This window comes from Suricata suricatta, chromosome 5 (assembly GCF_006229205.1).
Source record: "Suricata suricatta isolate VVHF042 chromosome 5, meerkat_22Aug2017_6uvM2_HiC, whole genome shotgun sequence".
In the NCBI taxonomy this organism is placed as follows: Eukaryota; Metazoa; Chordata; class Mammalia; order Carnivora; family Herpestidae; genus Suricata; species Suricata suricatta.
Window position 1 is genome coordinate 5,547,528 of NC_043704.1, and position 12,015 is coordinate 5,559,542.

A 12,015-nucleotide genomic window follows, 5' to 3' on the forward strand; every position below is an offset into this window, starting at 1 on the left:
CTGCCGCAGAGCCAGCCAGGTCCTCCACGTTGGTGGCCCTATTCCCTCCAGTACGGCCACCTCACAGCCTCGTGGTTGACAAGGGGACCTCAGAACAAGCACAGGCGAAAAGCAAGGGTGTTTTACTTGTAAATATACTCTACTTAAGAAATATGTAATATATTTAAATGGGGATGATGTACATTTTTGGTTGACTGCTCAGGACATCTGGCGAAGAACAGGTGATGTCTGGTTAACAACTGCAGCCTTGGGGCGCCGCGCGGGCTCAGTCGGTAGTGTTCGACTTCGGCTCAGGTCATGACCTGACATTCGTGGGTTCGAGTCCCCCGTCAGCTGTGCTGACAGCTCAGAGCCTGAAGCCTGCTTGGGATCCTGTGTCTCCCTCTCTCTCTCTCTCTGCACCTCCCCAACTTGCACTTTCTCTCTCTCTGAAATAAATAAACATTAAAAAATTAAAAACCAAAACAAGGGCAGCCTTTCTCCGTAAGAACACACGCAGACCCAGCATTCTGCAAGTTCAAGATGTTCTAAATTAGATGTGAAGAAGGGGCCTGTGTTGATATACTCTCTCCAACTTGTGGCCTTTCCTTCCGCCTCCTGCCTCAGAGAAGTGGTTTTTACTTTCCCAGAACAGGACAGAGCACCCCTGAGTTGGATGGGCATTTGCACTTCACGCTGACTGGGATGGGGTGTGTGGTGGGCTGGGGGGGGCCACCGGGACACTTGGCTTTGCCATGGTCTCCGAAGTAAGCATCTGCACAAGGCAACGGGAGTATGTAGGGATGGTTCGCTTGGTTAATGTGAGTCTTTATCATTCACCCAATTTACTGACACTAAGTAGAACCCGGAAGCAAGATTTTTCCAGATGATCCCTCTACTGTTAATCAAGGGTTGACTAAGGATCTGGGAATTCCTTATTGTGACACTGAACACTAATGGGAGCTGATAATTATTTTTATGATGCTGTTTTTAGGCCCGGGTCCTAGACCCTGCAAAATATAAATTTTGAGGATATAATTATCCCTCATTGAGAGTCACCTACAGTGGTTTTCTCCTTGTTCAGTGCTCTGCCTCTCTTTCTAGGATCTTATCTGAATAGTTAGTAACAGCGACAATCCATGCAAGACGCTAGCCTCTGGTTCTGGTAGTTCTGCCTGTAGTCTTGATGTACTACCAACGAACTTCTGAACTTGGACAGATCAGCTCCCTTCCTCACTTCGCTTTCTTCACCTGGGAGTTAGAGACTTTATCATCTCTTCCATCTTTTTCCACTTGAAGCACATTTTCTGATAATGACCAGAAAATCGGATTGTCACAATACTTCTCTCTCCATGAAGTAGAACGACTCTGAGCATCATGATGTTGAAGACGGTAGTTGGTAAGCTTTGAGGAAACAGGCTTGTATATCAACGGGTGTGGTGCATTTCCCACAGCCCCCAGATCTCTCGTGGGAGAATCTTGCCCAGTGACCCAAGGCTGACCATAAAATTTGTGCTTTTGGCCAACCTGGTAAAATGAAAATGCCCAGGGTAGGCTTAAACAATGGTAGAAAGGTGACTCAAACAGTAGGAGAAACTGACTAAACATAATATTTTAGTTAATTACCATTTTTTTTAAAACATTAAGACCTTGGACATTGTGATTGGAATGACAATAGCCATCATTGGCAAAAGCGACAATTCTCATCTTCTTGACAGTTGGCACAAGGTCTTGACCGTCCTCCTCATAGTCCAGATGAGGTTTCTTCGTCAACAATAGCTTCCCATCTGGTGTTCTTTGGATGAGGGGGGTAGTCTGTGCAACTCAAATCGTTCCATCCTGGGGTTGACCCTTTCCTGATCTCATGAGCACCATGTTTTAACCATCTGAGCTAAAGTAACACAGAATGTGATATAATGCAACAGATATTTTCAACACCAGAGGAGATAAAAATAATCCTGAATATATCTGATAACAGTTTCTTTCTCTCTCTCTTTTTTCTATCGTTAGCGACAAGGTGTTGGGGCAACCAATGGAAAAGACAAGACGTCTGGCGAAAATGGTAAGACACCATGGTAGTCCGGATACTTAGTTTTACTGCCTCTGCAGCCTTGTGTGCGTGGCTCGCGTGCGTAAGCCTTCTATCCAAACCAGCTTACTATACATACATGTTTGTGCTTCCGGTTAGAGTGGATCTGAGCAACTCACAGCGTGCGCCGTGGTCTGGTTATGCAAAGAACACCAAGCTGGCTCAATGCAGTGATAAGAACGGTTTCCTTCCCAGAGGAGAACTCCCGTTTTGGGCAACGTGATAATTACAATGCAAATATAGTTCTGTGCTTTCTTCATTAGAGTTGGTGAGAATCGGCGGAGTTGTTGTGATGATAAAATGAGATCACGTGACACAAGCGCTTTGAAAGCTGTGAAGCGCACAGCTCTGCAGTCTGCTTTGTTCCCCGCCCCCTCCAGGGCCTAGGACCCAGAGCGCACACCGGCCCCAGGGAGATCCGCGGGACCCGGGAGTGTCGGCAGGTGCGGCGGAAGCCGGAGCGCGTGCTGGTGCTGGGCTGCAGTCCCCGGCTGGCCTGTGACGGCAGGAGCGATGGTCGTATTTACGCATGGGGTGCGAGGCATAGAGGGGACGCGCTGGATGTGAGCCTGGCCCCCCCCCCCCCCCCCGATTTTAGTGAGGGAAGGGGAGGACGCGTATTAACGAGGACTGTGGCGCGCACCTGGTGAGGTTCGATTATAGGTGTTACTTTGTGTTGATTGTGAGACAAACTCAAATTTTTGGAACACAGGTCCTGCTCCCTGCTGGACAGCGTCTGTGCCTGTGCCCACTCCTCCAGGCGTGGGTAATGCCTCTTGGTACCAGCTGCAAGAACTCCGAGCGGGCCTCCAGGGTCCTGTGCCGGAGTCTGCGTGGGGGCCTGAGCAAGACTCCGGGCTCTAATGCTCCTCTGGGCAGCCCGTTTGGGCAGGGTCAGTGGGCCGACCTCAGGGTGCAAGGTCATTATGTGGATGGGGAGAGGGGTTGGCGGCCAAGCGCGCCCTGATCAGAGCTGGGGCCACCTTCTTCTCCGTGTGAGCGGGGGTGGGGTGCTGGCTGCAGGAGGGGCACCCAGGGAGCTGCGCCGACCTGGGCGGGGGGCCGGCAGCGGGCCCTGTACAGGGACCCCATCTCCCTGGGTGGTGGGCCCCCAGCCGTCCCTTCCAGGGCGGACCCCACTGCCGCAGGGTCCCGGGGCTTTGAAGTCAAAAGACCTTCTTGGAGATCCGCCCCCGGGCTGGCAGTTCTCAGACGTTTGCTCTCACAACTTAGCATTCCTTACAATTCTGGAAGACCACGGAGAGCCCTCGTTTTTGTTGGTTTTGTCCGTCGATGGTTCCCATACTAGAAATTAAAAAAGGGAAGATTTTTTTTAAAAGCCTTATGTACTAAGTCAGCAAAAACAAAGCGATAAATCCATGACATGTTCATGTAAGTCATATTTTAAAATAGAAAGTAATTGCATTTTCCAAAACAGAAAAAAAAAACCCCGATTTCGTGAAAGAATAGCAATGTTTTACATTTTTGCAAATCTCTTTAATGTCTGGCTTAATGGAAGCCAGCTGCCTCGGCGGGCCATCCGGTAACGTCACAGGTCACGTGGCCTAAGGAAAACTCCACTGCGCCCTTGCGAGGGAACTCGGGGTAATAAAGCGTTATTGTATTAGTGTTATAACAAATATGATTCTGATGTGAGCCGATCCTAAGAGGAGGGCAGCGCCCCCAGGGCGCCTGGTCCACACAGAGAGCGCCCCGGAGTCTGAGGGGCAGGCAGAGTCCGGGCCGACGGGGCCAGGTCACACCTGCTCACTGTGCTCCTCGGATCCACCCTGGTGTCAGACCCATAGGTGCTCCTAAGCATGCGCACCTGCTCAGTGCTTTTCGAGGAAGAGAATTATCAGCGGTTACGGAAGACACAACTTTCTCCCATTGTTCTTTTAAAATTAATTACTTAATTATATTTTGGGGGGGTGCAGAGAGAAAGGAAGAGAGATTTTTTTTTTAGTTTTTATTTATTTATTTTGAGAGAGAGAGGTAGTGAGCAGGGGAGGGGCAGAGCTAGAGAGAGGGAGAGAGAGAATCCGAAGCAGGCTCCATGCTACCAGCACAGAGCCCAGTGCAGGTCTGCAACTTATGAACCACAAGATCATGACCTGAGCCGAAACCAAGAGTCTGACGCTCAACTGACTGAGCCGCCCACGTGCCCCAGGGAAAGAGAGAGAGTCTTAAGCAGATTCCACACTCAACATGGAGCCCAATGTGGGGCTCGATCCCACCACCCCAGGATCATGACCTGAGCTGAAATCAAGAGTCTAATGCTCAGTTCACTGAACCCCCAGGCACCCTATCTGAGGTACCTTTCTGAGGCATGAAACTTCTTTCAGGCAAAACCTGATCCCTTCTAGTGAAAGCTAAATGGGCCTTTTTGGGAGGTATGAAAATTAATGGAAAGAAAAATTTGAGATGCTGTGGATAAAGCTTTCCTTTGTAGAATTCTAGATATTAGAGCACATTCACTTCTAAGTAAGAAGTGGGATGTTTAGAATTAGACACTCCTCAATAATCATACAACACAGTGCTGTACAAATTCAAATTATTAACACATCACACCTTAGTTTCAGACAAAACTGCTCATGCATGATACATGCACAGACTTTATTATAATATTATTAGTGCTTTGCCCCTAAAAATGAACAAAGACAAAAGTCAGGAGCAACCCAGCAGTAATTGGGGTAAAGACTTCTGGAAGTGGTCTAAAAGACGATTTCCTAAAAACGAACGTGCTTTATTCCTTGTTCTTAAATTTGTAATATGAGAATATCATCTTGGAATTTGTTTTAACCTAATATTACAGTCCATTGAAATTCAAGTTATTTTACTCTGTCAGAAGGAACAGGGACCCATGGAAATAGCGTGTGGAGCACGGAACATCAGAATGTTGTGGGAGCTCGGTAGTAGTCACTTAATCATGAAAGGATCGTTCCCGAAGTTTGTTGTTGTCTCCAAGTCAAGTGTTCTCGTTGTAAATATATACATTTGCTCTAGGCCTTCATTTTTACCCCTTAAAGCTAAGCAGACTTGGTCGGATCGCGAATCACAGAAGACACCTGTCAGATATGTTAAAACTCTACAGAGATCCAAACTGTTGGCTCTGCTGGGATTTTGTGACATTAAGTATTATCTCAAGAGGGCCACGGACAGGGACTCTGGATTCTTGTTATTCCAAGGTTATTTTTACTGCTGGTGTTGCTGCGGTGGCTGGGAAAGAGGACATTTATCCACACCACATCCAGAATGCCCCCGAAATCTTCCTCCGTCTCTGGGACGCCAACCTCTGGGTACACAACCCAGCAAATCCACATGTTTTCCATCACGTCTGCAGTAGGGAGACAGGGTTTTCAGAAATTTTAGGGTTACATTTACTTTTGAGAGAGTGAAAGAGTGACAGAGCATGAGCAGGAGTGGGACAGAGAGAGGGAGACACAGAATCAGAAACAGGCTCCAGGCTCTGAGCTGCCAGCACAGAGCCTGACGCGGGGCTCCAGCCCATGAACTGGGAGATCATGACCTGAGCTGAAGTTGGACACTTAACTGACTGAGCCACCTAGGCGTCCCTAGGTCATATTTTTTAATTAAAAAACAAATTCATTATGATCTTGTTAATTCAGGGACCCTGGGGTTGTTAAGGGCCCAACTTCAGCTCAGGTCATGATCTCCCGGTTAGGCAGTTTGAGCCCCATATAAGACTCTCTGCTGTCAGCTCAGTGGCTGCTTCAGATCCTCTGTCCTTCCTGCTCTCTGCCCCACCCCCACCTGCATGGGTGTGTGTGCTCTCTGTCTCTCAAAAATAAGTAAACATTTAAAAAACATTATAAAACATTAGTTCAGAGATATTCATTCCTATATGAACAAAGTATCTTCATTGGTTGATAAGTTTGGGCCAAGAACTTCATTTGTCTCTTGATGCAGTGCCTTCCTGGAATGATACAGTAGGTCACAGCGCCAGATGCACTTCCTGGGCTGCGTTAATCTCAAACACGGTTATAAATACAGACACAGCTATCTGACTCTAGAGTATTCATCTCCAATCACCAGTTTGGACGCAAGCAAAAGGTGTTTTTGCAAGTCAGTAATTTTCCTCAGTGTCTTGATCTGTGTCTTGATACTTGTCATCGGGGAGACTCCAAGAGTTAAAGTTTTTATTGACATAGAAAGCAGAAAGATTCTGGAAGGAGCGTGGCCTCTGGGAGGCCTCCAATCTGAAGGAAAGATTTATGAATAATAGACCTCTGGCAGAAGCTTATGTGCAGAGCCTGGAGGCTTACTCAAGCTAAATTGAATTTCTAAAACTGGAATGGATTTCTCTTGATTTAGTGAGCCGTGATACATTTGTTTCCAGAAAGTACTGTCTTTGGAGGTGGAGGGCACGGATGCACCTGACTTAAGAAAAGTCTCCTCGCATCCAGGCTCTGGGTAAATGTCCAGAGGGAAGGTATTATTTGCACTACCTGTGGGGCTCACAGCAGTTGTAATTTCTTTGAGTGAGATCTCAGGCACCATGCTTGAGTAGGTGAGCCCCTTCTTTTGGAAAGGGCTTGTGGCTTGAGAAGCTTCCAGTAGTGTGGGGATATGCTAGGACCACATAGCATTGTTTGCTTTGATTTGATTCTATGATTCCTAAAAAGGAATAAGACCAAAGGTTGTACTGAGTGCTCTTTTCTCCTTGTTTTGAATAAAACCCAGACCAGGGAGGTTTAAGTTTATCTCACCTGTGGATTTGAGAAAGCGTGCGCGCACACACACACACAGACACAGAGGGATATAACCAGAGGGATCTGCTATCAAATAGATCGAGAGAGAGGTTGAGAGAGACCTGTGTTCATAGATAGACTTATAAACGACCATTAATCTGGGTGTGATGGGTCAAATAAGAAATGACAAATGGACTTGGGCAGGTCTGGGACACACCTGGCCTGTCAGCTCCTCTGGCTTGAAGAAGTGTGTGACTATGTGCGCGAGGACGAACGTGAACGTGGAGTGTGACGGTCCAGGACCAGAGGTGACCAAGTGCTCCCCAGCTTGCCCAAGGGAGACGGTCAGTTCCGGCGGGGGTGCTGCTGGCTGATCCTGTCTAGCACAGGAAGTTTGGATGGAAGGCAAGAGGAAGGAATGCAGTTTCTAGAAAGACTACAGAGGCATCACGCCATGCACCCACCTAAAGCAGGGAGGTGACCTAGTTCTGCCTCAGAGGCAGACGCGCTGGACCAGGCTTTGGGGCTGACAGAGAGAAAGCCGTGGCCCCTCAGTGTGGATTTGTGGCGCGCATACAGGCTGGTGCCTGCAGGCGTCTGGGATCCAGGGGCCACACGGAGATCTAATACACAAACTCTGTATAAATCCAATAGGAGTTGAGGTGGGAACTTACCACCCCTGCTGAGCCTCCCTGAAAGGCAGAAAAACATAGTATGTTGAGCAGCAACACGTATCAGAAATATGCTGGTTAAAATGCTTACAGCCTGCACCTGGCTGGGGGAAAAGCACTTCCCCAGTTATCAATCTCTAGGTGTGCCACGATTGCCAGCCCAGAAAGCTCTAAATCTGTCTCTGGCTGGCGTAATGACGCCACGAGGCACGTGAAGCCCAGAGTGCGCCAGTGCTGACACATTGCAGAAGCGGCCACGAACGCCACGGACATGGAGCTTTCACAGCGAAAAATCAAACGACTCTGGGCTCCATCTGGGGCCTCTTGGCCCTCTCTCTCCTTCTTTTTCCAGACTCGAAGCAACCAGCAAAACACACACACACAAAATCCAAACAACAGAGATGAAACACTAACACGGCTTTCAGATATTACAGCGGGATACGCCCTTCTGCTGTCAGAGCCCAACAGTCCAAAGATCTATATTCCAGAAGGAAGGGATGGACACACAAGGTTGCTTCTGATATTGATCCAGAGGGAGAAAGAATGAAATCGGAATTGCTTATTAAGCCGGGCCTTTAAACCACCAGGGTCTCCACACAAACCTGGTCAATGGGTAATATTGTTCAACAAGTGAGTCAATTCTCTGTGAGGGTTATTTTAGGGATTAGTGCTGACAGGAAATTTATTACTGTTAATCTTAGTTATATGAGTGATTTTTTTTTTCTGCTTTTGTTTTTGCCTCTCAGGTTGAGCATTAGAATAACGTCAGTGTGCAGGTAATACCTTGGATAAATATGGCGCTTCTATGCACTGTCTTGGAGTAAACACACTTGAAGGATTGTCAGTAGGAGAGGCGATTTGTGTGTGTGCCGAGTTGTCATTCTCTATATCTGTACACTTTGCGTAGCTTAAAGTGCTCTTGTGCATGACCTTCTGTTTGATTCTGAGGCAGCCTGGGGAGGTGGGTAGGGAGGCTGCGTCAGGCAAAGCTCCTTGTGACATGGGTGAATTGTCCAAGGTCACACGAATCAGAAGAAAAAAAAATTTGGTTATCTGGCCAGCAGTGTAGACACTCCAGGTTGTCTCCGCAGACACTCACTCCTGAGATTCCTCTTGACCTGGGGTCTTGGTTGTAAACTGGCGCCTGGGAGGGGGGCTGGGGTCTGAACCCATGGGACGGAGTGAGGCTGACAAGCTTACGTGTTGGCCAAGACAGGAACTATAGTCTCAACGGCACTGTTCCCACATCAACTTAGTTAACCAGCCTCTGGAAGATATGTGTGATGTCGGACTCATTACAGGGACAGCCACATTAATTTTAAAAATTAAAACATGAAGCAATATGCTAATTTATGGGCTTACCCATATTTTCACTTTTTTTCCTCCCTCCATCCTTCCTTCCTTCCTTCTTTTTGAGATTGAACATTGGATAACTTTAGACCCACCGAAGATAGAATTTTGTTTCATATCATATGGAGAAGGCCCATATGCCTTAGTGAAAAGCTGAAGGTATAAATTATGCCAAAAGCATTGCCATTTAAGATCTTTTTAAGCCTACGAGGCACTTGCACTGGGAAAATGGAGATCCTGCCTTTCTTTGGAATCTTGCCTTAACCAGGACCCAGAAATATTTCATATTCTGCTAATCAATTATTCGTATGGAAATAATATTTCTCAAGTGCTTGAAAACATTTTGCTCTTTTAAGCCTGTGAAACACTCAGAATTTTACTTATAGAATTCATTTGCACGGCAAGCAGCTCTTCAGAAGGGAGAACCGACCGGCACGTCCGCCTGTGCGCTCGGATAAGATGGTTTAAGTGTGTAGGCTTCGTATTTGCGAGTTCATCTGTGATTACGGAAGCACGAGTCAATGTTAACGTTCCTTCTTGAGGAGAGTGTTCTTGGTAGATAGTGGGCTCAGGTGTCTTCAGAAACTGAATTCCCTCTCAGGCTGGACCGACCCTCCCATTCACAGGAAGAGGGCGCCGTGGGGTGTCTATGTGTGTCTCCCTGCCCATCCTTATGGCCACCGAGGATCTCGCTTCAGACCCTAGGGCAGAAGTCGCCCTGGGTCTCCCCAAAAAGCTCTCTCCACCGATTCTAGAGCAGAGCTTTGGGGAGAGCCCCTGGGGCCGGTTGTGAACTTACGTAAATTCCACTCAAGCTATTGATTGGTTTCTCCCAGTGTTCTGCATCAGTAATGAGTCTGTGTTTCTGATCAATACTGATTAATTGTGACGATTTGGCCTCATGTGGACCATTCAATCAAGAGACAGCATTATTTTGTTCCAAGTACCATTTTTATGCCTCCTTAGTGAGCTCCTTCTTTTTCAGGAAGCAACCAATTTTCATTAACTTAGGCAAGCTGAGAACAGATTTGGCTCTGAATCCTCTTTTCGAAAGTTACTTCAAATTGTGATAATGTGTGTTATTTTCCCCCTTTGCTAAAACCTAGTGGAGCAGACTGGCAGAGTCACCGTGGAAGAGAGCGGGTCGTTTTGCCCTGGCTCTTTTGGCGGCGTCAGGAGAATAAATGGTCTCCTGCTCCCTTCACCCAGCCCCGTGCTCTGGAAGACCCGACCTAGCGGACTCATGCCTGGTTGTTCATGGATTGACATCTCCTTTCCTTTTTCACTCTCTGCGAAGGGGAGGCCCGCCAACATCAGGGTCTAGGGACAAATGAAAGCACGGACCCCTTGTTAGGAAATTACCAAGCTGCGCATTAAATCACCTGCTGAGTGTGGGGATCCTACACACATTGGCCTCACAGCCAGCCTCTGACGGTGCTGCATACGAACTCTTTTCTTTCTTTAAAAAATTTTTTTTATAGTTATTTATTTTTGAGACCAAGAGAGACAAAGCATGAGTGGGGGAGGGTCAGAGAGAGAGGGAGACACAGAATCCAAAGCAGGCTCCAGGCTCTGAGCTGTCAGCACAGAACCGGATGCAGGGCTTGAACTCACGAACCATGAGATCACGACCTGAGCCAACATTGGCTGCTTAACTGACTGAGCCACCCAGGCACCCCTAAACTGTTTTCTTTAAAATCAGAAAATATGTACCATTCACTTTAGAATGCATTTTCTTTCTGGCATTTTCTATTTATTTATTTTATTTTTTAAGTTTTATTTTTATTTACTTTTTTGAGAAAGATACAAAGAACAAGTAGGAGAGTGGCAGAGAGAGAGAGAGAGAGAGAGAGAGAGAGAGAGAGAGATTCCAAAGCAGGCTCTAGGCTCTGAGCTGTCAGCATAGAGCCTGATGCGGGGCTCGAACCCACGAACCATGAGATCATGACCTGAGCTGAAGTCAGATGCTTGACTGACTGAATCACCCAGGCACCTCTATTTTCTTTGCTTTTAAAAAAATGTTTATTTATTTTTGAGGGAAAGAGAGAGCATGAGTTGGAGGAGGGGCAGAAAGAGAGGGAGACATAGAATCCCAATCAGGCTCCAGGCTCTGAGCTGTCAGCACAGAGCCTGACTTGGGGCTCGAACCCACGAACCATGAGATCATGACCTGAGCTGAAGTTGGACACTTAATTGACTGAGCCACCCAGACGCCCCTATTATCCTTTATTCTTAATGGACTTGGTGACCATTCCTGGGTCACTTTGTACACCGACTGTAATTATGTGTGATTTCTGGTTTTGCATTGTATTTTATAGAGGATAGTGGATGGCTGCAAGTCTTACCTCATGGGGAGGGGATTCCAAGTCCCCTTCTCTTACATCGGGGCCGGTGTGGCCTGTTGGATCAGCAGCAGGCAGCAGACGGGATGCACGGGAGTTTGAACCCAGACCCTAAGAGACCAGCAGCCTCCACTGTTCCTCCCTGGGCTCACGTGCGGTGGGAGATGCCAGCTGACGAGTCCTATACCCTGAAACCGTGTCGTGGGCAAGTCCAAGCTGGACACGTGGAGCAGGGGCTTGGTGATGCCCATCCAGTGGGTGATGGCGCGGGCTCTCCCCTCCCCACCGCCAGATGTGCACTGAAGACTCTGCAGGGCACTCCAGCCCCAGGGCCTGTGTGCAGCCCTGTGGACGACTCCAGGCAGCGAGTGCCCACCTGAGCCCGTCACCCTACAGAGCCGGTGGGCAGAATAATCACGTCCTGTGTTTACGCTGTCAGACTTGGGCACCACAGTTAACTGTCCTGTGCCTAAACCTTTCGTCTTTGCTAACCTGTCAGTTGCTTCTTTCCACCGCTTCTTCAAATACGTTCTGGATTGTGTTCCATTCTCGCTGGTAGGAATGTAACCTCGTCTGGATGCAGAGCTTGAGGTTCTTACAAACCAGAAAAAAGTGTTGCGCAACTATCAGCTCTAGCTTCTTTAGCTCATTCATTCAGAAAGTGTTTGCTCAGCACCTGCTATGGGCGACATGTTGTGATCAGAACGGGTGATGGAGTATTTTGAAACAACGACACAGGGAGAATGGGGCCAGAGTCCTTAGTGACAAATACAGGGGCCACGGTCCTGGGAGGGAGTGCAGGGCACACTCCGCCCTGAGTGATTTGAGGAGCGTCCTCTACGAAGGGACTGTTTGCAAAGATGTGTGTAGGG

General features: G+C 47.8%; 1 protein-coding gene across 1 annotated transcript in view; it reads left to right on the plus strand.

Moving 5' to 3' along the window:
* Window positions 1-12,015, plus strand: part of PCP4 (Purkinje cell protein 4) — a 56,746-nt gene that overhangs the window by 25,925 nt on the left and 18,806 nt on the right. Inside the window, exon 2 of the mRNA XM_029940631.1 lies at window positions 1,990-2,041. Coding sequence (XP_029796491.1) covers window positions 1,990-2,041 — 52 coding nt within the window. The remainder of the gene's footprint in view (window positions 1-1,989; window positions 2,042-12,015) is intronic.